The sequence below is a fragment of the Vulpes vulpes genome, chromosome 12, assembly GCF_048418805.1.
Source record: "Vulpes vulpes isolate BD-2025 chromosome 12, VulVul3, whole genome shotgun sequence".
In the NCBI taxonomy this organism is placed as follows: domain Eukaryota; kingdom Metazoa; phylum Chordata; class Mammalia; order Carnivora; family Canidae; genus Vulpes; species Vulpes vulpes.
In genome coordinates, this window is record NC_132791.1 from 182,261,749 (window position 1) to 182,285,993 (window position 24,245).

Below are 24,245 nucleotides of genomic sequence, written 5' to 3' on the forward strand. Positions count from 1 at the left end.
TCACTGCTCTGCCTTGGGCTTTGGGGCACGGATGGGGGCTCTACTCCTGAGCGTCAGGCTCCAGCCTGAGCAAGCCTGGGTAGGCAGCACTTTCCCTGAGAGCCACTCACCTCCCGGTCCAGGCCACTGGAGATGACACTGATGGTGCCCGTGCTCCGATGGACAGTGAACATGAGGTCATGTGGGTCCTTTGGCTCCTGGCTATGGATAGAGTAAGCAACCACCCCATTATAGGTGTTGATGGCATCGTCCTCATCTGTGGCTGTCACCTGCATCACAGAAGTGCCTAGAGGGGAGAAGGAATGAATGAACGAGCACCCTTCCCTTTTAGCTCCAATTCCAGCCTTGCCCACTTTTCAGAACTCTGAGAGGCTCCACCCTGCCCATTAGCTTGGACCCTTATTCCACTTTGTGGCAGATTGATACTTGGTGTTCATTTTCCATTCTTCATGTCTTTCTTGGAAACAAAATCCTCATAACCATTTTAAGCTGAGCACAGTCCTGTCTGGAACGAAGACTATTTCCCATCCCTTCTTGCAATTAGTTAGCTATATCTTTGAGACTAAATTCTGACAAATGGTATATACAACTTTGGGGAACGTGCTTTTTTGAGGATGGGGCTTATTCTCCTCACCCACCACTTCCAGGTGTAACCGCTGGAGCTCTAGCAGCAACCACGAGGTAATCTTGGAAATAAAGCCCAAATAGCAGAGCAACTAGAGAGAAGGGGCCTAGATTGAAGCACCATTCAAGCCTTGATTGTCCACCTGTAGGCTTCCTATTATAAGGATAAAATGAGGTTCCATCTCCTTTAAGGTACTGTTTTTCTTTGGGGGATTTCTATATTGGCAATCTAGCCAACTCACACTTCTTGAATTCTCCACAACTCAGAAAGGAAGGAAGAGAACTCCTCCCCAGTAGCATCTGTCTTTGAGGTCATTATGTATTATATCTTAATCTTGACAATTCTTTGCAGGTCACATTGTTTCCATTTTCTTTCTTTTTAAAAAAATGGTTTTATTTATTTATTTATTTATTTATTTATTTATTTATTTATTTATTTGAGAGAGAGCGCAAGTGGGGGGAGGAGCAGAGGGAGGGAGAGGGATAAGCAGACTCCATGCTGAGTGCAGAGCCTGATGCAGGGCCCTATCCCAGGACCCTCAGATCATGACCTGAGCTGAAATCAAGGGTTGGACACTCAACTGCCACCCAGGTACCCCCATTGTTCCCATTTTCAGATGTGAAGATTGAGGCTCAGAAGTAAAGAACTTGCCCAGGGTTACAGCAAAAGAGGTCACAAGTAAAGAGGCAAATCAAGATTCAAATCTAGATCTTTGTAGCTCCAAAGCTAGTGGTTCTCAAACATGGCTGATCATCTGAAGCTTCTGGGAAATTTTTATTTTTTATTTTTATTTATTTATTTTTTTGGGGGGGAAATTTTTAAATACACAGATTCCAGGCCATACTCTAGGATCATTCTTATTCAGGGATCTTGGGATGGAGTGGGAGACTCTGAATATTTAAGATGATCCCAGGTGATCTAATACAGAGCCGAGGAAATCAGGTATGGAGGGTTCTTCCAGCCTGTAGAGGTCTGGTCAGACCTCTAGATGGTTCCAGAAGTTGACCCAAGGCTGTCTGGGCCCAGGGAACCTCTCTCTCCAGCTGTCCCCTCCCCCATCCTCTTACCAGGCAGTACCCCTTCCAAGACGCTCCCTCTGAAAACATCCTGGGTGAACTTGGGCTTGTGGTCGTTCTGGTCTGTGACAATGATGGAGATGTTCATGGGGTCTTCCACTGAGGCACCGTTCTCTGATACGGCGTGGCCATAGAGCTGTGGGTGCACAGGTGTGGGGTCAGCCTGGCCCCGCCCTCCCCACCTGGCCATGGGGCCCTGCTTCTTGGCAGATGCTGCAGGTTACTTGCCTCATACTTTGCAATCTTCTCCCGGTCCAGTGGCTTATTCAACAGCAACCAGCCTGTTTCCTTCTCTATGGTGAAGATACCCTCGGGGGGGCTGTCTGCGCCGGGCCCTGTGATGCTGTAGAAAATCTTGGTGCCTCTGTCCTTATTAGATTTGAGCTAGAAGCAAAAGAAAATGTCAGCTGACAAAGTCTCAACTATCTCACGATGGCGACAGAGGTGGGGAGGGGTGGTGGAGAGGCACTGCCTTATCCGAATCCGCTCCCATGGCGGAGGCTCTAAGGAGCAAGAAACCCCATCAGCAGGCTTTTCGATGAAGGTCCCTGCGGCCAGCAAGGACTCCACAGGAGAAGGCGCAATTGTACCTGATTCAGCCTCTGGGGGAAGGGGCCCTTGCCATTCTCAGAGACAGAGATCGGTGGAACCACCCATTCTCTCTTTTGTCTTCGCAAGACACGGTCGAATGGAAAGATCTTCAATGCTTTCCTTTCCTGCAAGGAGAGGGGACCGCTTAACCCAGACATGCAGACACCCGACATCCTCTCACTTACAGAAGTTAAGAGTGAGGAGAGAGACCGAAATGGGCTTACTGCAAAAGACAAATTGAAAATAATCCTAAGTGTTCATTTATAGAGAACCAATCAAATACATCCTAATACTTCCATCTAGTGGAAGTGCCATACAGCACTAAAAATGAGGAATGAGGAAGTCTATGTGCTGGTATGGAAAGATCTTGGATATATGCTATTAAATGAAAAAGAACAAGGTATTTTATTTAACAAATTAACGGAGTCAATATGTACCATCTTTGGTGTGAAAGGGTAGGAAAATAAGACCATGTATTCACAGTGGCTCGTATATAAACAAAATGTGGGGAGATATACAAAAGAAATTAAAGGTAGGGTTATCTGTCAGAAGGAGACAGTATGCTCATCTATTTTTAAGTGCAGAAAGAAGGTGCAGACATGTGAATAGTACACTAGCTTTTGCATAAAAGACAGGAGGAAAAAGAGTATTTGTGTATCTCTTTATGTATAAATACATAAAAATATATAATGTTTAATATAAATATAGAATATATAAATAAACTTTAGGAGGAGAAAAACCTGGGAACAGTGGTTATCTGTGTCTAGGACAGGGTATTAGGTACATGCAGAGAAACAAAGGGAGGTTATTTGCTGTGTACATTTTTCAATTTTTTTTTTCTTTTTCTTTTTTGGAGAGAGAGTATGGACTGGGGAGGGTGGAGGGGGAAGAGGGAGAGGGAGAAGCAGACCCCTCGCTGAGCAGTGAGCCCCACGCGGGTCTCAATCTCAGGACCTTGAGATCATGATCAGAGTCCAAGGCAGGTGCTCAACTGACTGAGCCACCCGGGCACTCCTCATTGTGTAACTTTTTAACATTTTCAAATTTTTGAACCATGTGGCTATATTAGTTATTCAAAAAATTAAAAGAACAAAATGCCTCAGGTCTGTCTTCCCAGAGGCTCATGGGATTGGCAGCCCTGCGTTGGAATCACTTTCCTGCTGGGTTTAGCCAGATGATAAAGAAAAGAAGGAAACGGAGGTGGGAAGGGAATCCGAGGGGCGGGCACTGGGTGATTGCACCCAAGGCAGTTCCTTGCGCCACGGGCCTGACTCTGGCGCCTCTATCGGGGTGTTGCAAGCTGTGGGCAGCTGAGGGCTAGCACGGCCTCCTCTGAAGGGGCAACGTGGTTCGCCATGGCCACAGCAACCAGGACGTCCCGGCCAGCAGCAAGCTGAGCATGCAAGGAGAACATGTTTCTTCCACCTTGCTAGTGCACGTGCTATCTTACCTGGACTGTTCTATCATTCAGCACAGCGAAATCACTATCAGTGCTAACCAGGGCTGACTCTTGCCCAGGGCAGTCCATGCAAATCACTGTGGAGAAGGAAGAAAGACAGTATTAGGAAGGAGGGGGCTTCTGGAAGTTACATCAGGGGAAGCAACATCTGACAACAGCCCTCTGACAGGATCAAGGGCTGTTCCAGAGACCTGGCTTTGGTCTCCACTCTGATCAAATAGGAATTTCAGATGGGGCTTCCAACTTTGGTCTCAAGAGGAAGACCAAAGGTTTGTGGTTTGTGGGCCAAGCCCTTATCTGCTCCTGACACCAAAGAATCAATATCATAGTCATTCAGCACATCGGCCCCAGGTGGTCTCATGAGACACAGGTTAACCCAAAGTCATACTTGGAGGCAGGAGACTGTCACCATTTCAGAAGACTAGGAGTCTACCTACATGCAATATGCATCCTGCTACATGGCTGCCCACACAGATCATTCTGGACAACCTCTAGCTGTCCCTCTGAATCCCCCCCCCTGCTTAGCCACCCTTAAAAGAAGCACTCTGAGGTGATAACTACCATTCAGGAAGCTAGAGACCATGCCCATTTCATCCTTACAACTACCTTAACAACCAAGGTAGGTAATTAGCTCCTTTGGAAAGATAAGAAAACTGAGGTTCAGAAGCCAGATGGGCCTTACTCCAAAGTATTCTCTAGAGCATGTTCTTACCCACCCTTTCTTGTGGTTAAAGCATGAAAAGAGGGGACCTGAGGGCCCACCTGGGCCCCTCAGCACCATGCGCTGTCCGTGTGGTTCCCTAATGCTGGCCCAGACACTGGTGTACACTGGTTCACTAGGTTCTAGTACAACCTGGCCCATAGGGACAGTGCCACAGGAAAAAAAAAACTGTCCTTTTTTGAAAAATTATCCTTTAGTCTCAGATGATGATTGGTTAATTTTTTCTTCTCCCTGCTGTCACCACTCCCTTCTTCCTCTATGATGACGATTGTTTAAAAAAATCATTCCTGGGGGATGCCTGGGTGGCTCAGCAGCTGAGCATCTGCCTTTGGCCCAGGGCGTGATCCTGGGGTGCCGGGGTAGAGTCCCACATTGGGCTCCCTGCTTGGAGCCTGCTTCTCCCTCTGCCTGTGTCTCTGCCTCTCTCTCTCCCTGTGTCCCTCATGAATAAATAAATAAAATTAAATTTAAAAAAGTAGAATTCTAGGGACACCTGGGTGGCTCAGCAGTTGAGCATCTGCCTTCTTACTCAGAGTGTGATCCTGGGGCCGGGATTGAGTCCCGCATCGGGCTCCTTGCAGGGAGCCTGCTTCTTCCATTGCCTGTGTCTCTGCCTCTCTCTATGTCTCTCTCTCATGAATAAATAAATAAAATCTTAAAATAAAAAGCAGAATTCCAAATGACAAATATCCAGAATATAGAAACAACTCCTAAAACAGAATTTCAAAACCAAACATTCTAATTATAAATAAATTTAAAAAAATAAGTAAAGGACCTGAAAAGATATCTGTCCAAAAAAAAAAAAAAAAAAAAAAAAAGATCTACAAGTGGCCAATAAGTATATGAAAAGATGCTCAGAATCATTAGTCATCAGGGAAATGCAAATCAAAGTCACAATGTGATACCACTTCATACCTACTAGGAAAACTATTTTTTTAAAAAGATTTTATTTATTTATTTATTTATTTATTTATTTATTTATTTATTCATGAGAGACACACAGAGAGAGGCAGAGACACAGGCAGAGGGAGAAACAGGCTCCACGGGGGAAGCCCGACGCGGGACTCGATCCCAGGTCTCTAGGATCACGCCCGGGGCTGAAGGTGGTGCTAAACCGCTGAGCCACCTGGGCAGCCCAGTAAACTATTTTTTAAAAATCAGGGGAGAGATAACAAGTGCTGGCCAGAAATTGGAACACTCTGGCATAGGGAATGTGAAATGGTACAGCTGCTGTGTGAAAAAGTTTGGTGGCTCCTCAAAAGGTAAAGAGCACTACCGTGTGATCCAGCAGTTCTATTTCTAGGTATACACCCAAAGAACTGAAAGGAGGAGCACACACAGATACTTGCACACTAATTTCCATAGTGTCATTTTTCACAGTAGCTGAAAGGTGCAAACAACCCAAGTGTCCATAAACACAATGCGGTATGTCCTTGCAACAGAATACTCCTCAGCTTTCAAAAGTCACGCAATTATGGCACATGCTACAATATGGATGAACCTTGCAAACATCATGGTAAGTGAAATCAGCCAGTCACAAAAGGACAAATACTGTAGGATTTCGTGTATACCAGGTACCTAGAATAGTTAATAGAGAAAGGAAGTAGATTTGAGGTTACCAGGGGCTCTAGACAGGGGCAAGTGGGGTGCTACTGTCCAATGGGTACAAAGCTTCTGTTTGGGATGATGAAAAAGTTCTGGAGATGGATTATGATGCTGGTTGTATCACATCATGAACGTGCTTTAACACCACTGAATTAAAGGGATGCCTGGGTGGCTCAGAGGTTGAGCATCTGCCTTCGGTTCAGGGCGTGATCCCGGGGCCCCGGGGTCAAGTCCACATCAGGCTTCCTGTGAGGAGCCTGCTTCTCCCTCTGCCCGTGTCTCTACCTCTCTCTGTGTGTCTCTAATGAATAAATAAAATTAAATCTAAAAAACACCACTGAATTATTTACTTTAAAATGGTTAAAATGGTCAACTTTATGTTATGCATATATTTTACTTCACTAAGAAAAAACAGCAGAAGTCTGATGTGGGAGTGCAAAACGGAATAGTCATTTTGGAAAACTGTTGGGTAGTATTTACCAAAGCTAAATATACACATTCCCCAGGACCCAGCAATTCCACTTTGCAGTAGAGACCCAACAAGCACATACACACTCCCCCAAAGGCATGTGTTATAATGTTCACAGCAGCACCATTCCTAATGGTGAAAAGCTGGAAACTGCCCAAAGGCCCATCAGGGCAGAAAGGACAGAAACACCACGGTATATTCACATAACGAAATGAATCAACCACAAGGACAGATGACACGGATGAATCTTACAAACCTACTGCTGAATGACAGAAGCCAGATCTAAGAGGACACAGGTGTGAGCGCATCGACGTGAGGTTCAAGAACAGGCACTGCTAACCAAGGTGAATGAAGTTAAGATGCTGGTCATCTTTGGGGAGAGGGCTCAGTGAATGGAAGTGGCAAGGAAGGGAGGCTGAAAGGCGAACAGCAGAGCTGCCCTAAGCTCCACAGAGCCCGGTGCCAGCTCCCTAGAACCCAAGAGCTCACAGAGAGGCAGACTCCAGTGGCAGAAGCCTGGAAATGTGCTTGTGACAAAGAGAAGATACTTAGAAACCAGGCTGCCCCCTTGCCAAGGTCCCTACCAAAGAGTGGAGGGCTGTGACATGCTTGGCCCGTAGGAGGGAAGAGAGGAATCTAGGTCTGAGTCAGCTCCAGAGGGTCCTGGAGGAAGCGAGACTCCCAGGGTGACCCTGCCCTTTGCCTCCTGCACACAGCTTTAGAGTCTCTTCTTCTTTTAGGATTTTATCTATCTATCTATCTATCTATCTATCTATCTTATTTATTTATTTATTTAGAGAGAGAGAGCACGCATGTGCGTGTGCACAAGCAGGGGCAGCAGGCGGAGGGAGAGAGAGAAGCAGGTTCCCCACCAAGCAAGGAACCTGATGTGGGGCTCGATCCCAGGACTCTGGGATCATGACCTGAGCCAAAGGCAGACACTTAACCGACTGAGCCACCCAGGTGCCCTAGAGTCTCATCTTCTCAGGCATCTGGCTTTGGCCTAGAGCTAAAAGGACCAGGAATGATATATGACAACGGTTATATCACCTTAATATAGGGCAACAGTTAAATAATCTATGGAATGCTTACTCCATGGATTATTTATCCAACTATGCAAAATGATATTTATAGTAGAGTTTTTAAGTTATCTAGGGAAGTTCTTATGCTATGAAGTGAAAGTCAGCGGAATGTAGAAAGGCCTATATAAGATATGCAACTATGCACATTTCAAAAGACTGAAAGGAAATGACCCTTTCCAATGACTGGTGATACCAACAACTTATTTTTCTGAATTTTCTGTCAAATTCTTCTCTTCACATGAATTGCCTCATTCTCCCCACCAAACTCATATGTTGAAGTTCTAACCCTCAGGACTGTACATGGAGACAGAGCCTTTAGAGATGTGCCAAAGCTAAACGATGTCATTAGGGTAGGGCTCAAGCCAACATGACTAGTGGTCGTATAAGAGGAGGGAGTCTGGACACAGTTACAGAGGGAAGAGAGGACAGCCAAGGCGAGAGGCCTCACACAAAACCAACCTTACCCACACATTACTTTTCGTTGTTTAAGCTCCTAAGTCTGGGTAACTTTGTTATAGCAGCCCGGCAAACTAATACAGCCTGCTCCATTCTCAGGAGTCAGGAATTCTTCCCCTCCTGAATTAATACTAACAGCCGACATTTAAATGCCTTCTTACTTAATCTTCACCAAGCACCCTATGGAGTAGATTTAAAATCCATTTTCTAGTATGTGAACCAGAGGTTAAATGAATTCACTGAAGTTACATAGGAGCTAGAATGGCCTGAGCCATTTTCTTAACCATTATCCTTCTTGAGTGTCTTTCAGATACACCTGAGAGTTTCTTTCCTTATCTCTTCCCCACCTCCCACTACCTGTTCTCCTTCTCCATCAGTTAAAATAATGGAGTCTGATTTTTAGATGCCCGGTGAGGCAGTGTGATGTTTAGGGGAAAGCACTAGAGTGGGGCAAATAACAGTATCACTCTTACAGGGTTGATAAATGAGAATATAAGTAAAGGACTAAGAGAATGCGTTATGTCAGGGTCTGCCTTGGATGCAGTTAGTGGACACAGAGACAGCTGTAGGCAATGACATTAACTTGCTCAGGGGATCTGGTGTAAGGCATTCAAGTGCCTTATTCTCTGGGCCCCACCATCTATTGTTTGTTGAACTTTTGTACCTGAGGCCTGCTTTCCCTTGGTTTGAAAGGAGAGACACATGCTATTAAGAGTTATTGAAGAGTGGAAGGACCAAACACACTTGTTCCTTAATGTAATAAGAGTTAAGAAAAGCTTAAAGGGAATACCTAAAACTCCTTAGGTGATTCAGCATTCCTTAAAGGTATGTTAAGGATGCAAAGATCCCTCAACATTAGATGGAAACAACAATTTAGGTGTTTTTTTTTTAAGATTTTATTTATTTATTTATTCATGAGAGACACACAGAGAGAGGCAGAGGGAGAAGCAAGTTCCCTGTGGGGAGCCCGATATGGGACTTGATTCCAGGACCCTGGGATCACGCCTGAGCTGAAGGCAAATGCTCAACCACTGAGCCACCCAGGCAAAAATACATTTGTATTTTTAACTGTATTTGAAAAATACCTCTGGAAGGTGACCCCCCCAAAATGGGCTTACAGGCAGAAAAACCAACAGGTAGGGAACAGGGATGAGATTTTTCTTTTTACTGAATACCCTTCTAAATTTTTTTTTTTTTTTAAGATTGAGCTGAAGGCAGATGCTCAACTGCTGAGCCACCCAGGCATCCCAATACCCTTCTAAATTCTGACCTGCATGAATGCATTAGCTTTTCAAATACTGATAAAAAAAAAAAAAAAAAGAACAGTCCTGGGGCTCCTGGGTGGCGCAGTCAATTAACTGTCTGATTCTTGGTTTCAGCTCAGGCAGTGATCTCAGGGTTGTGAGATCAAGCCTCTCTTGGGGCTCCAACCCAGCAGGGAGTCTGCTTGAGAGTCTTATTCCTTCTCCCTCCACCTTTCCCACTTGTGCTCTCTAAAATAAATAAATCTTAAAAAAAAAAAAAATCAATCTCGTTTCCCATTCTCAAAACAGCCTTCTTCTTAAGGAAGATCTTCAGCTAACAGAGGGGTGGCCAGGTAAGCCTGTAAGCTGTTTCCCTTAACAAGAGACTATGAGCTCTCCCATCCTCTTCTATCAGGTTATCCAGCTAGATGCTAATGGATTGACATTCCCCCAACCCCACCAGAAGCCTTAATCCTCCAAACTCTAAAAGATGTCAGGAACCCAGAAACCCTCTGTTTTCTACAAAATCTGCCCCACTTGGGATCCCTGGGTGGCACAGCGTTTGGCACCTGCCTTTGGCCCAGGGCATGATCCTGGAGACCCGGGATCGAATCCCACGTCGGGCTCCCGGTGCATGGAGCCTGCTTCTCCCTCTGCCTATGTCTCTGCCTCTCTCTCTCTGTGTGTGACTATCATAGATAAATAAAAATTAAAAAAAAAAAATCTGCCCCACCTTGCAAATGTACAGTACACTTAAGTGTCCTGTTGCTGGTCCATTCCCATTATCATATGGCTCCAAATATTTGTAGTTGGGCTACCCATCTATTGTTAGGACAGTGCCAACACTCAAGGAGAAGTCAATAGTCATGTGCCCCAAGTCTACGTGCCTCACACTCAGGTTGCGTACTCCCATTGCATCAGAGGGCCTGGCCCCATCAGCTCTAACCGGCATTCAGTTGGATACAGAGCACAACCAAGGGGCAGGAGTCAGGCAGGCAGGAACAAGCTTCAACCCACTCTGCTTGAGACACCCAGCTAAGTGTTTTGCTATCCAAATCCTTAGAAAATAACCTGTAAGGTGAATATTACTGCCCCCGTTCTGACAATTCAGAAAACAAGAGGCTGCCTGGAATTGAAGTGCCTCAGGAAGCAGCTTCAGAGAAGTAAGTAAAGTAGGTGAGGCCCCACAAGTAGGAAGCAGTAGGACCAGATTTCAATCCTAAAGTCCCATAAATGATGAAGACCATAGGATTTATTTTTTTTAAAGATTTTATTTATTTATTCATGAAAGATACAGAGAGAGTGAGAGAGAGACAGAGGCAGAGGGAGAAGCAGGCTCCATGCAGGGAGCCCGATGTGGGACTCGATCCCAGGTCCCCAGGATCAGGCCCTGGGCTGAAGGCGGCGCTAAACCGCTGAGCCACCGGGGCTGCCCAGAGCATAGGATTTAAAGCCCATAAGACTTGAGCTCAAATCCATGTGTGAGGGATCCCTGGGTGGCGCAGCAGTTTGGCGCCTGCCTTTGGCCCAGGGCACGATCCTGGAGGCCCGGGATCGAATCCCACGTCGGGCTCCCGGTGCATGGAGCCTGCTTCTCCCTCTGCCTGTGTCTCTGCCTCTCTCTCTCTCTGTGTGTGACTATCATAAATAAATAAAAAATTAAAAAAAAAATCCATGTGTGAAGCTGTTTCCACATCTGAAAACGGAAATAATACTACTTATCTCATAAGATTATTTGGAGGATTAAATAAGACAACGCTTGTGTGCACTGAGTACTAGGTCTAGCTCACAGCAAGCCTTCAGTAAAAGGCTCCTCTCATCTATTCACAACGAATTTAAGGTTTCTGATTTTTTTTAAAGATTTTATTTACTTATTCATGAGAGAGAGAGAGAGAGAGGCAGAAACACAGGCAGAGGGAGAAGCAGGCTCCACGCAGGGAACCCGACGTGGGATTCGATCCCAGGTCTCCAGGATTACGTCCTGGGCTGAAGGCGGTGCTAAACCGCTGAGCCACCCGGGCTGCCCAGGTTTCTGATTCTAACTCTGGGTCTCTCCCTACACCAAAGAGAAACCATTTCTTAAAGTGGGTAAGGGATTAGCCGCAGCCAAATGTTTTACCTGAGGGATGAAGCCCTGAAGCAAGAAAGACACATAGGACCAAAGAGCCTACTAGGGACCTGGCTCAGTCTGCATTTGGAGACAACGGTTTTGTAGGGGTGCCCCATGGTTTACTGGGGGAGGCAGAGGATGGCAACCTCACAGACAAGCTAAATTGCCCAGGGAAACTTGCTGAGGCACCAGTAGGAACATGAGTTCTGCCTGCAAGCCATGAGTCACAGGGAGGCTGGCAAATGGTAAGCCCTGGGGCGGATCATTACAACTTCCTCCCTGATACTTCCTGGCACCACTGGCTTGTACTACTGGTTTCAAAATGAAATTGATCTGAAACCAGGTCTCACCATCATTCATCCCCTTCTACCCCACCTTCTAACAGCTAGTGAAGCAAGCTGATTCCCATTCCTGACTGTAGTCTAGCTCCACAAAGCCACACATCTTGGCCAAATCATAAGGGCATGAATGGGCTTGAATCAACCTTTTTCTGGGGTATGTTGATGAGCACTGATGAACACATGGGTTAATAGTTCAGCTCTTAAGACTGGAAAACACCTGAACATAGTTCTTTTGCATCTACCTGGGGCCTTAAAGTCACTTAACTACTTTAGACTCAAGAGATTCTGAATCATAAAGCCGATGAACCTGATGGAGAGTTAGGTATTTGTATCAATATGAATTGACAGCTTTCAGCACTGAGCCTAGCACATGATTCCTAGAATATTGCTGGGGAAGGCAGTTAGTAACTTGAGACTCCCGCCTAGAGAAATAACAATCAGAGCTCTGTGTATCTGCACTAGATAGAAAGACATCCTATGGAATCAGGAGTCCCTGGCCTGTGCTCAAAGCTCCTTCCTAAAGATCATCCTGCCAAGCCCGGCCTCAGATTGTGAACTGGCACTGCTATAAAAGTTGGGTGGGAAGAGTCAAGTCCCTGGGGGTACAAGAGCTACTGAAAAAAAGAACACTTTTTAAGTAGACTTATAAGACCTGATCGATACTGAGCTGAGAATTCATTCCAGTCCTGCTCTTAAGGTTGGAATTGCCTATACACCTCCAAACTGCCAAGGGAACACTCTTGAAGGTCAGAAGCTTGTCTTCTCAGCCACGACATAAAGATGCTATATTGTCTCAATGTCCAACTTTACTGGATGTTCTGACGAAATAAAACCACCCATCTCTCTGGGAATAAAATGTCCTTCAAGTGACCAACCTTGGCCAGTTTCCCAGCTGATCTTTGGGCATTTAAAATAGAAAGGAAGAGTATGATCACTTATAAAGTATTAGAGATCGTCAAGTCTCCATCCTGGCTTGGCTTAGGGATACATCTAGCTCATAAAGCAAACAAATGTGTGCTCATAGCTATCATCGCCTTCTGTTAAGGGGCTGGGATAACAAGATGCATTGGCTAAGTATGCAGGACTACCTTAAAAGAACATTCTGGCATTTTCCTGAGTAAAACTACATATAGGAAAAAAGTTCACTAAAATACAAATTAAAAGAATGAGTGCTGTGGAATACTTTGGAAATAGGTTTTGGGGGAGTGTAAATCAGCACCTTTCTGAAAATCGAGAACCTTTAAACAAGCCCTTTGACCCAGGAATTGTGCCAGAAAATCATTCCAGACAGGACAAAAACGTAACTGGAAGGATATTCATAACTGCTGCTGAAATTGTTTAAAAAAAAAAAAAGAATAACTTAAATTTCAACAGAATAATGATGTGTGCTGTCACTCAAATGTCTCATCTACTGCATTAAATGTCATAAAAGAAACCTATAGGAGTGCCTGGCTAGCTCAGTTTGGAAGAGCATGCAACTCTTGATCTCAGGGTCATGAGTATGAGCCCAACCCTTGTGTGTAAAGATTACTTAAATGAATTAAAAAACAAAACAAAACAAAAAACAGTGTTCTGCTGAAGGGGAATAAAAAAAAAAAAAAAAAACCCAGGTCACAAAACAGCCACTTATTTATGAGTTTATTTATTTTTAGTAATCTCTACAGCCAGCAAGGGGCTGAACTCACAACCCCAAGATCAAGAGTTGCATCCTCTTCTGACTGAGCCAGTCAGGTGTCCCACAAAATAGTCATATATAGACAATTAAAACATAAATTATTAATATTTTTATACTTGTAAAAGAGGGGGGATGTGGAGAGAAAAGACAGAAAGAGACTGGGGCTGAGCCTTGACACCAGGATAGGTAGCCTAGCTTTCCCTAGAACCAATGATCCCAGAAGCAAAAGAAACCCGAGATGGTGGAGGGTGAGCAAGACTAGTCTAAGGCACTCAACAGGGTGAGGGAATGGGGGCGAAGGATGCTGGGGCCGGGTAGAGTCCGCAAGGCATGCTGAGAAGCCAAGGGCTTCACTGACCTGGAAGGCACCCAGTGCCTTGCCAGAAGATAAAGTGCTTAAGGCGGCTCCATAGCTATCCTCAGAGGACCCAGACTCTTTTTTCCAAAAGCTGAGAGCAGAGCTAGCCGACTCACTGCCATGGAGGTGTTCATGGTGGTTCATCACCACACGATCACCATTTTCGGGTTAGGCACCGGGCTGGAGGTGAGGCGCTTGGTGGAAGGCATTCTAAAGTGGCCATTAGGGATCCCTGGGTGGCGCAGCGGTTTGGCGCCTGCCTTTGGCCCAGGGCGCGATCCTGGAGACCCGGGATCGAATCCCACATCAGGCTCCCGGTGCATGGAGCCTGCTTCTCCCTCCGCCTGTGTCTCTGCCTCTCTCTCTCTCTCTGTGACTATCATAAATAAATAAAAATTAAAAAAAAAAATAAAGTGGCCATTGGTGCAGCAGTGGCTTTACACAGACAACCAGCTCCTGGATGACAGCATGACCCTGGCAGAATGTTGCTATACCTGACAGATGGTCCCCCTCAAAGCACCACTCTCCCTGGACCTGGATCTTCCAACAGAGGGGGTCCACGGAAGATTTAGAGGCCTTCGGCATGGAACTCTTCTCCTACCCCCCAAAGTAGAAGATGAAGCTGGATTGTCAGAAGAGCAGGACTGGAGGGTGAGCTGTAGGGCAGTGAAGCCGTGGAACTCTGGCCTTCTCCCTCAGATCAGAGGTCAAGGCACACTTGGTTAGAGAAATGGCCCTGAAAGACCCATTGAAAATGTTCATTCGAAACGATAAAGGTGGGCGCCTGGGTGGCTCAGTCAGTTAAGCAGCTGACTTCAGCTCCAGTCATGATCCCAGGATCCTGGGACTGAGTTCCCCATGGGCTCCCTGCTTAGGGAGGAGTCTGCTGCTCCCTCTCCCTCTGCCCCTCCTTCCTGCTCCTGCTCTCTCTCACAGATAAATAAATAAAATCTTTATTTAATCAGGAGAGACACAGAGAGAGGCAGAGACACAGGCAGAGGGAGAAGCAGGCTTCCTGCGGGGAGCCTAGAGTGGGACTCGATCCCAGGATCTCGGGATCACGACCTAAGCCAAAGACAGACACTCAACCACTGATCCACCCAGGTGCCCCATAAGCAAAATCTTTTTTTTTTTTTTAAATTAATGTATTTGAGAGAGGAGAGTTAATGGGGGAGGGGCAGAGGCAGAGAAAGAAGAGACTCCCCACAGAGCAGGGAGCCAGATGTGGGACTATCCTGGGACTTCAGGATCATGACCTGAGACAAAGGCAGATGCTTAACCGACTGAGCCAACCAGGTGCTACAATAAATAAAATCTTAAAAAAATACAGAAATGAAACGACAAACTTACTTTATAGATGGTGGGCTTCCATTTTGCTTATTTTCCAGTTTTTGTGCAGTTAAACATGATTTGATTTGCTATCAGAATGAGACGTTGAGGTCCCCTCCTCCCCTTACTAGAAAAGTTGTATGATAACCCCATGTTGTTGGGGAGAAAGCAATTCTTTCTTGGGAATTTCTTGTTGTCTCTCTGTTGAAAACTCTTGGCAAAGAGCTGCATTATTCAGGTTCCTCCTTACCTTTGGGAGCAGGGCTCTTCCTCACTGACCTCAGAGAAAAACCCATGCTCGGCTGTACTGCACAGCACCCTGCGAGTTCGGAATAGAGCTGACTCAAGGTTTATCATGGGGTGTGCTGCCTGGCTTACTGATTCCCACCCTCCAGTCCTGTACCAGAACAGAGATCCTAGTGACCACCCTGGGTTATCTGGAATAGCAGTGAATGGTCTGGTACGTAAAAGCACTGGTTCCCAAACAAAGCTGAATGATTCACCTGGAGGACTAAAAAAAAAAAAAAAAAAAAAAAAAAAAATCAATATTCCCTACCTCCAGCCCACCCATCACTTCTTCTGAATCAGTTTCTGGAGATAATCTCAGGGAGGCAGTTTACTGGTTTTGAAAAGTTTCTAATTGTCTCATTTATTTCTCCAAGTAGGTAAATTGGAAAGGCTTTTTGAAGGTACTTCAAAAGACATTATCAAGATTTCAAATGTCCAGATCCTTCCTCTCAACAGCACATATATCTGTTTATTCAGTATTTCTCCCTGGATGTTTTAAGGGCATCTTGAAATCAATATGTAAAAAAGCAAATCCATGATCTTTTTTTTTTTTTTAAGATTTTATTTATTTATTCATAGAGACACACACACACAGAGACAGAGAGAGAGAGAGAGAGAGAGAGAGAGATGCAGAGGCACAGGCAGAGGGAGAAGCAGGCTCCATGCAGGGAGCCCAACGTGGGACTTGATCCACGGTTCCCAGGATCAAACCCCGGGCTGCAGGCGGCACTAAACCGCTGCACCACGGGGGCTGCCCCAAATCCATGATCTTTACTCTTTGCTCAAATATGGTCCTTTCCCATGGTCTCCCAGAGAATGATATATCACGTACTCAGCTACTCAAACCCAAAATCTGGGTCTCAGAGTCTGAGTCTAGAGTACCTGGGCTCAAATTTTGGCTCCACCTCCAACTTTGGGCAAGTTTGTTTCCTCACCTATAAAATGGAATGATATTAATAATATCTACCAGTTAAATGAATTAATACTTTGCACAGTGCCTGGCAATGGTGAGGTAGCATCATCATCTTCCATGACCATTTCTCTTTCAGAAACCCCTTCCCAGTCAATCATCAAGATTCATGCCTCTTCATCTCTACCGACAATGCTCTAGTAAATACAACATATTTAGTTTAAATGAGTGCAAAAATCTCCACTTAAAAAAGGATGTTTTAAAATGCAACAGATGATACATTTGAGAAAGTGAAATGAGATCAATTTCTTATTTGAAACTCATCAATGGTGTGCCACTGTTCTTAGGATAAAAAACAAAATCTTATTTAAAAAAAAAACAAAAACAAAATCTTAAATGTGCTCAATTCCCTGTCTCCACTGTCTAGCTACTCTTAAATGCAGTATAACCCCCTCATCACAGGACCTTTGCATGTGCTGCCCTCCCACCCCATCTAGAACAGGGTCTCCCTACATTCGTACTCCAGCTTACCCAGTTAACTCCTAACATCTTTCAGATCCCAAAGCAAGTTTCTCAGGGAAGCTCTCTGTAACTTCCTGCCATATAACTCATTACAAGTGTAATTACATGTTTACTTGCTATTATCTAATTGCCTATCTCCCTTACAACTTTCAATAATGCCCATAGGCAAAGACTATGTTAGAATTTGCTTATCACCATATCTCAACACTTAGCTCAGTGGCTGATACAAAGTAGGTGTTCAATAACATTGAGTGAACTAGGAAAGTTCTTTGACCCAGCAATTTTGCTTCTAGGAATGCATTCTAAAGAAATATGTAAACTATTCCAGTTGCGACAATAAGGCTAATTATTACCACTGCTAACACCTAAACACTTATTTATTTACTAAATGCTTTTTCGTGTACTAATTCATTTAATCCATACTAGAGGCTTGTGTGACCCCCATAATTATCCCTATTTTACAGATAAGGAAACTGAGGCATACAGGTGAAGCACCTTACCCAAGTTTTCACAGCTAGTTAAATGGACAAATAGATTTAACCCAGGCACTATGGAACTCCGGCTCAGGAATTCTACACGTTACAATATAGCTGTACTTTATGATTTCAATTGTAGAGATTTGAAACGGTACCGTAAATATTCGAGCCACACTTTGTATGCAAAGTCTGAAGAAATGCAAATCTCCCAAATAGTATAAAGTCACATAATTTCACAATCAGAGACACTAGTGAATTGCAAGTACCCCTCTAGATTCCCTGCCCCACACACATACTCTTCACATACATCACAAGAGAACCTAAGTCTTCAATCATGGAAGTTATGAATTATTTGAGATTTTCAAGAATGCATCTTTTATATCATGCCACTGCCCTATACAACATAATTTATTATAGCAATATTTAGGTTTAAGAAAAAGCCCATAGCACCTCTTGGGAGAAAATAAGATCATAAGTAAGTATTTTCTTTAAGAACAGAAATCAGGGCAGCCCTGGTGGCTCAGCGGTTTAGCACCGCCTTCAGCCCAGGGTGTGATCCTTGGGTCCCGGGATTGAGTCCCACGTCAGGCTCCCTGTATGGAGCCTGCTTCTCCCTCTGCCTGTGTCTCTGTGTCTCTGTCTCTCTCTGTGTTTCATGAATGAATGAATGAATGAATGAATGAATAAATAAATAAATAAATAAATAAATAAATCAAATTTTGCTAACAATCAAATTTTGCTAACAAATCAAATTTTGCTAACAATCTGAAATCTAAAGAAAAATGAGAAAAATTTCATTTTTTGCTTTGACAGAAGCAAATTCTTTCAAATTCTCAACATCCAAGGAAAATAATGCAAGTGCTAAGAGACTTGACAGCTTCTGTTAAGCAGTTTACATTTTAAAAATTTTCATGACTTCAAATGCTTCTGGAACATTCAAATAATTAAGTCCTCAAACAATGGTTAGTGTGAAAACTAATGGTTTTTATTATTCTTTTTAAGATTTATTTATTTGAAAGAGAGAGACAGAGAGAGAGCATTGCACATAGGGGAAGGGAAGCAGATACCCCATTGAGCGGGGAGTCCACAGGGGCCGGTATTCACAACTCTGAGATCATGAACTGAAACCAAGAGTCTGGCACTTAGTCGACTGAGCTACCCAGGTGCCCCAAAACTAATGGCTTTTATTTTATTTCTTATTATTTTTTTTACTAGGCTTTAAATGGCATAGTACCCTTATTAAGCTCATTGCAAAGCCTGTCATCTTAAAGGTATTATTCAAACATAAAAGCTTAATTTATCTGAATTCGGTTAAAATGAACAATTCATGTGATCATCCTTCTACAACAGTCTTTCCTAATAAGGTGATTTCTGATAGTTAGGTTTCTTGAAAATCCAAACACTTTACAGTTTTTATGTTAAACTCCTCCCCACTTCCACATCTGTAAAAGATAAAAACAAGGGGTTAGCTACATAAATCATGGTATATCCTCCACAGAGAAGACTATGGAGCTGTTAAAGACAAGATAGATGTCTATTTAACAATATGCAGGAAGATGCCCGTGATTCAAGAGAGTTAAAAAATCAAGTTACAGTGTTTATAGGCTTGATAGAGCCCAATTCTTGTTTTAAAAATTCCTGAATAGAGATGCCTGGGTAGCCCGTCAGTTGAGCAGCTGCCTTTGGCTCAAGGCATGATCCCAGGGTCCTGGGATTGAGTCCCACATCGGGCTTCCTGAGGGGAGCCTGCTTCTCCCTCTGCCTCTCTCTCTCTCATGGATAAATAAATGAAATCTTAAAAATAAATAAAAATCCCTGAATGCACACATAAGCTTCTCATAAAGAAAAAAAAAGTCCACAAGGATTCACATTAAACCACTGGATATGCTTATCCTTAGGCAGGAAAACTGAGGAAGAGAAGAATTTTCCTCTGTTTATTTCTGATTTATTTCTATTGAGAGGCAGCAGAGTTCAGTGGTTAAAGCTTAGGCTGCTAAGATTTGAATCCAAGCTCTGCTGTTTACCAGTTGTGTGATCTTCGGCAAGTTACTTAACCCCTCTGGTCTCAGGTTCCTCATCTGTAAAATGGGGATAATAATACTACCTACTCCAAGGGATGTTATGGTGATTACACATGCTAATACACATAAAATGCTAAGAGCTGTACCTGTCACATACCAAGTGCTGCATATTTTATCGAAAAACATGCTCTTGGGCAGCCTGGGTGTCTCAGCGGTTTAGCGCCGCCTCAGCCCAGGCTGTGATCCTGGAGATCTGGGATCAAGTCCCACGTCAGGCTCTCTGCATGGAGCCTGCTTCTCCCTCTGCCTGTGTCTCTGCCTCTCTCGCGCACGCTCTTTTTTAAATAAATAAAATTAAAAAAAAAAAGAAAAACATGCTCTTAACAGTAAACATATATTCACGTATTAATGTAAAATTCCAACCAACAAGCCCAACTCTATAAAAACAATATAAATAGTACATATGGAGGGGGATGTGATAAAAATCAAAAGCACCCTAGCAATTTTTAAAAAAGATTTATTTATTTTAGGGGATCCCTGGGTGGCTCAGCGGTTAGCGCCTGCTATTGTAGAGGGGAGGAGAGAGAAAGAGAAAGCGCTGAGCACGAGTGCATATGCGGTGGGGGGGGGGGGGCAGGGGGAGGGGCAGAGGGAGAGAGAATCTTAAAGCAGATGCCCTGCTGAGTGTGGAACCTGACACGGGGCTCAATCTGAGGACCATGAGGTGAGGTCATGACGTGAGCCAAAACCAAGAGACGGACCCTTCACTACCTGAGCCAGTCAGGCACCCCTCCCTAAGCAATTCTGATATTCAGCTAAGTTTGCAAACTACTGAGTCAAGGAGAAAAGACCAGTAAACCAGTTGGGAGTGTGGTTGAGAACCAGCTGGGGAATGCAAGAGCATTCTGGAAGCGGAAAAAGACCATAAAAGACAAGAAGACAGCAGGTCACGCAGTCCTGATGGGAAGCCCCGGCTGAGGCCGACTCCACGAGGAGAGGGCAGGGTGTGGGCCTGGCATCTTGTTCCGGCTTGTGTACGAGGAGCCCACAAGCAGCTCCTCTCTGCCTGCAGCTACAAGATGGGACTCGTGGAGAGGAGGCAGCCGAGCGCTCCGGCCTGCCCTGCTGTGACCAGCCAACGACCCACCCTCTCCTAGCTCCAGGGACACAAAGCCACTTCTCGCACACAGGACAGTTAGGGCTCAAGGCCGAGCAGCTGGGAGCCGAGTAGCCTGTCTCAGGCCACATCGTTCGGGATGAGGAACCGGGCCGAGGACCCCATTTCCCACCCCATTTCCCGGGCACAGATACCTACTGAGGCTCGGGCTGTCTGCTGAACTTGACAAGACTCCGAGAACTGAATGCGTCCGAGCTGGGGGGCTTGGGGAGACGGTGAGGAATATGCTACGTTTTCCAAATCAGGAGGAGGAATCTTCTCAGAAAAGGCCGTATGCACGCCCGCAGTGAATTCCAGGGAGCCAAGACCCCCTAAGGCGGACGTGAGACCCTGAGATCAGAACTCTGGGCCAGTCAACCTACTTGTAGCCTCCAGCAAAGGTCAAGGCTCTTGGTAAGGGCCGGAACACTGAACCAAGCTTACCTGTGTGTCAAGCAAAAACTGGGGTCTTGAGATTGTGAGGGAAAAGGATTGTGCCTCCTTGGCCCACTCTCCCCACCCAGCCCTTGAGAGGCCTTGGGGTCCTGTGGAGGACACACCTCCCCCTCCCGGGGGTTCTGTGCGGCTTAGGACGCTCTCACGAGGGGGAAGAAGCTCGCCCACCTCCTGGCTCGGGGCCCTGGCTCTGAGCCCTCTCCTCAGCCGTCAGACAGCCAGAGTCAGAGTCGTGAGTTCAAAGGTGGGGTGAGGGGAAAGGAAGGCGTCTGGCTCTGTCCCGGTCCGGCATTCTGGTTCCCTGAGAGCCACAGCATCCCAGCACCCCGGAAGTTCAGCACCATCACGGCTCCCATAAGCCTCGAGGGACTCCGTCAGCTTGAGGGACTTGCCGCCCACTGCCCGTCCGGTGACCCACCACGGCGAGGGTGCCCGGGGCAAGGGGAGGGAAGCGGGGCGGCGAGATAGAGGGGGCGGCCTCGGCTGAGGGCTGTCCGGCTGAGGGCTGTCCGTGGAGCTGTGGGGCCTGGTATCTGAGCCAGCCCTAGACCCCCCACGCCCTCAAGAGGGGGCCAGGGGTCCTGGAGAGCGGTGCCCCCTCCCCCCAGCTCCAGCTCCTGGTGATTACCAGGGAGGCCTGTGGAGGGAACAGGAATTCCAAGCCCTTGGGTCAGGAATTAACTATTTCCGATCTTCTTCTAGCTTGGCTGTGGCCAGAGGGCTCGCAGCCTCCGCGCCCCCCCACGCTCAGGAGAGTGCGGAGTATCTCACCCTTAGGGAGCCCAACCCGGGTTCAAATCCTAACTCCACAATTTGTTAGCGGGGTGATCTTGGAGAGGTTACACAGTTACAAGCCTGGGTTTCCTATCCGGTTAAATGAAGCCAATTCCACACCACCAAGCACCCTCACCCCGGCCCCCCTGGGCTTTGAGGAGGATTAAAAGGGCTTATTACATAAAGTACATACTGTAGTCTCTAGAACTCAGTAAGCTCTCAGTAAATGGTATTTAGGTTGCCTTTTTTTTTGTTTGCTTGGAAGGCCTTCCTTGATGGCTAGCCCCGCGGCCTGGCAACGACAGGTAACTAAATGGAAGGAGGGCTTGGGTCTGGGGAAAGCCGGGAAGGGGAGGCAAGAAGGGATGCTAGAGCTGAGGCCCAGGGTCCTGGTTCCAGAGGAGACTTCAGAGACGCTGGTCTCCAGGAGGCATAACTGGGACCTCAGCCACACCTGCCTCTCCCAAACACCTTCCTGCCTCTCTGATGGGGTGGGACAAACTCCAGCTGGACTGGACCCTCCCTACTCCTCCTCTTGCCTCTTCCCACCTTACACTCCATGGTCCAGCCAGACTAAATATGTTGAAGGGCCTGGCCCCCATACTGTTCCCTTGCCAGGAACTCTCCTGCCCCAACTCCCTTGCATAATCTTCCACAGCCTTCCACTTGGACATCACTTCCTGAGATGGGTCCCCCTGAGAACATGTCAGCAGCCCTTCCTACGTGTCTTCATATTTATCTCCCCCACCTCCTGCTGGATCATATGTATATACAACATATGTTATCTATTGTATGTACATATAAAACATAATATATATTATATCATATATGCTGCATAGTATATATACACTTATTATATATAGGGCTTATTTTTCTGTCTTCCTCCACTAGCAGGTAAATGGCCCATGAAGCCTGTGTTTTAGGCATGTTTTGCTCACTAATGTAACCATACACCTAGAACAGTAGTATCTGGCACTTAGTAGGTAACTGAATAAATATTTGTTGAATCTCAGATTCTTTTTGTTGTTGTTGTTGTTAAAGATTTATTTATTTATTCACGGAGACAGAGAGAGAGAGAGAGAGAGAGGCAGAGACACAGGCAGAGGGAGAGAAGCAGGCTCCATGCAGGGAGCCCGACGCGGGACTCGATCCCAGGTCTCCAGTATCACGCCCTGGGCCGAAGGCAGGTGCTAAACTGCTGAGCCACCCAGGGATCCCGAATGTCAGATTCATAATTAAAATTGCCTAGTGGCTGATTGCTTCCTCCTCTAAGCGCGGAGTTCAGGGACACTAATGAGTCTTTGTCATCTCTGAATGTCTAACACCCAGTAGGTACTCAGACATTTGTTGGCTGAATGACCAATCAACTTGTCCTTGGGTCTCAGATACCTCATTGTCTCCATAATGAGGGAGGAGCTGGACTTGACCACCTTGCCCATTCGAGGCTGCTGCTCCCCACTCATACACTGTACTGTCCAGGATTAAATTTACCCGGGAAGAAAACCTCACCTAAGAAATTCAGGTCCACTTCCAGATTCCCTTTCTATTTTGGGGGAGAATAACAAGCATCAGCTAAGGACAAATAAAGGGAAGGATTTCTCCCCCAATGCAAAGGATGTGACCAAAAACAAATAAAGACTTGCTGCCTCTTAGGATAGGACCAAGGGAAAAAAATCAAGAATCCAGAATGGATGGGTCCGGCGAGGACACTGTTGGAGGAAGGGGATAGGAGAACCCACAAGAGACTTGGTGACTTCAAGGCAGAGGAAAGCTGTCGTCTCAGTACACAGTCACAGTACTGAGATCCTCAGGCAATCCTCAGTTAACCCAGCAGCTTTGCTCCCAGGTACGTACCTAACAGATTGTGTACACCAAGACTTTTCATCAAAAGACTGGAACAATCACGTTCACAGCAGCACTAGTCTTAATAGCCAAAAACCTGAAACTCGTCAAATACCTATCAACAGTAGAAGCACCAATCATCACAAAATGGGATACGATAGGACACTAATAATCACCTGCAAGTATCTCCAGAACTATAGAAGAATCTAACATGGTACAGCAACCCAAGAGAATATTTCATAGGATTCTTTTTTTTTTTTTTTTTTTTTAAGATTTTATTTCTTCATGAGGGATACACAGAGAGAGGAAAAGACACAGGCAGAGAGAGAAGCAGGTTCCCTGCAGGGGAGTCTGATGTGGGACTCGATGCCAGGAACCTGGGATCATGACCAGAGCCAAGGCAGCCACTCAACCACTGAGCCACCAAGGTGTTCCTGTATGATTCTTTAACATAAAATTCAAATACAGGCAAATTAATCTATGGTATTAGAAGTCAAGATAGTGCTTCTCCAGCTGGAGAGGGTAGAGAATGGGAAGGAAGGGGCATCTGAGGTGCTGCTAATGCTATTTTAAGATTTTATTTATTTATTTGAGAGCGCAAGAGAGTGAGAGAGAGACAGTGTCCAAATGGGGTGAGGGGCAGAGGGAGAAGCAGAGGG

At 45.6% G+C, this 24,245-nt stretch overlaps 1 protein-coding gene across 1 annotated transcript in view; it reads right to left on the reverse strand.

Annotated features, from left to right (window-relative positions):
* CDH3 (cadherin 3) overlaps positions 1–24,245 on the reverse strand; it is a 46,420-nt gene that overhangs the window by 16,505 nt on the left and 5,670 nt on the right. Inside the window, exons 3-7 of the mRNA XM_072731628.1 lie at positions 3,743–3,828; positions 2,292–2,417; positions 1,930–2,085; positions 1,693–1,837; positions 111–286 (exon numbers count right to left, since the gene is read on the reverse strand). Of these exons, the coding sequence (XP_072587729.1) occupies positions 111–286; positions 1,693–1,837; positions 1,930–2,085; positions 2,292–2,417; positions 3,743–3,828 (689 nt within the window). The remainder of the gene's footprint in view (positions 1–110; positions 287–1,692; positions 1,838–1,929; positions 2,086–2,291; positions 2,418–3,742; positions 3,829–24,245) is intronic.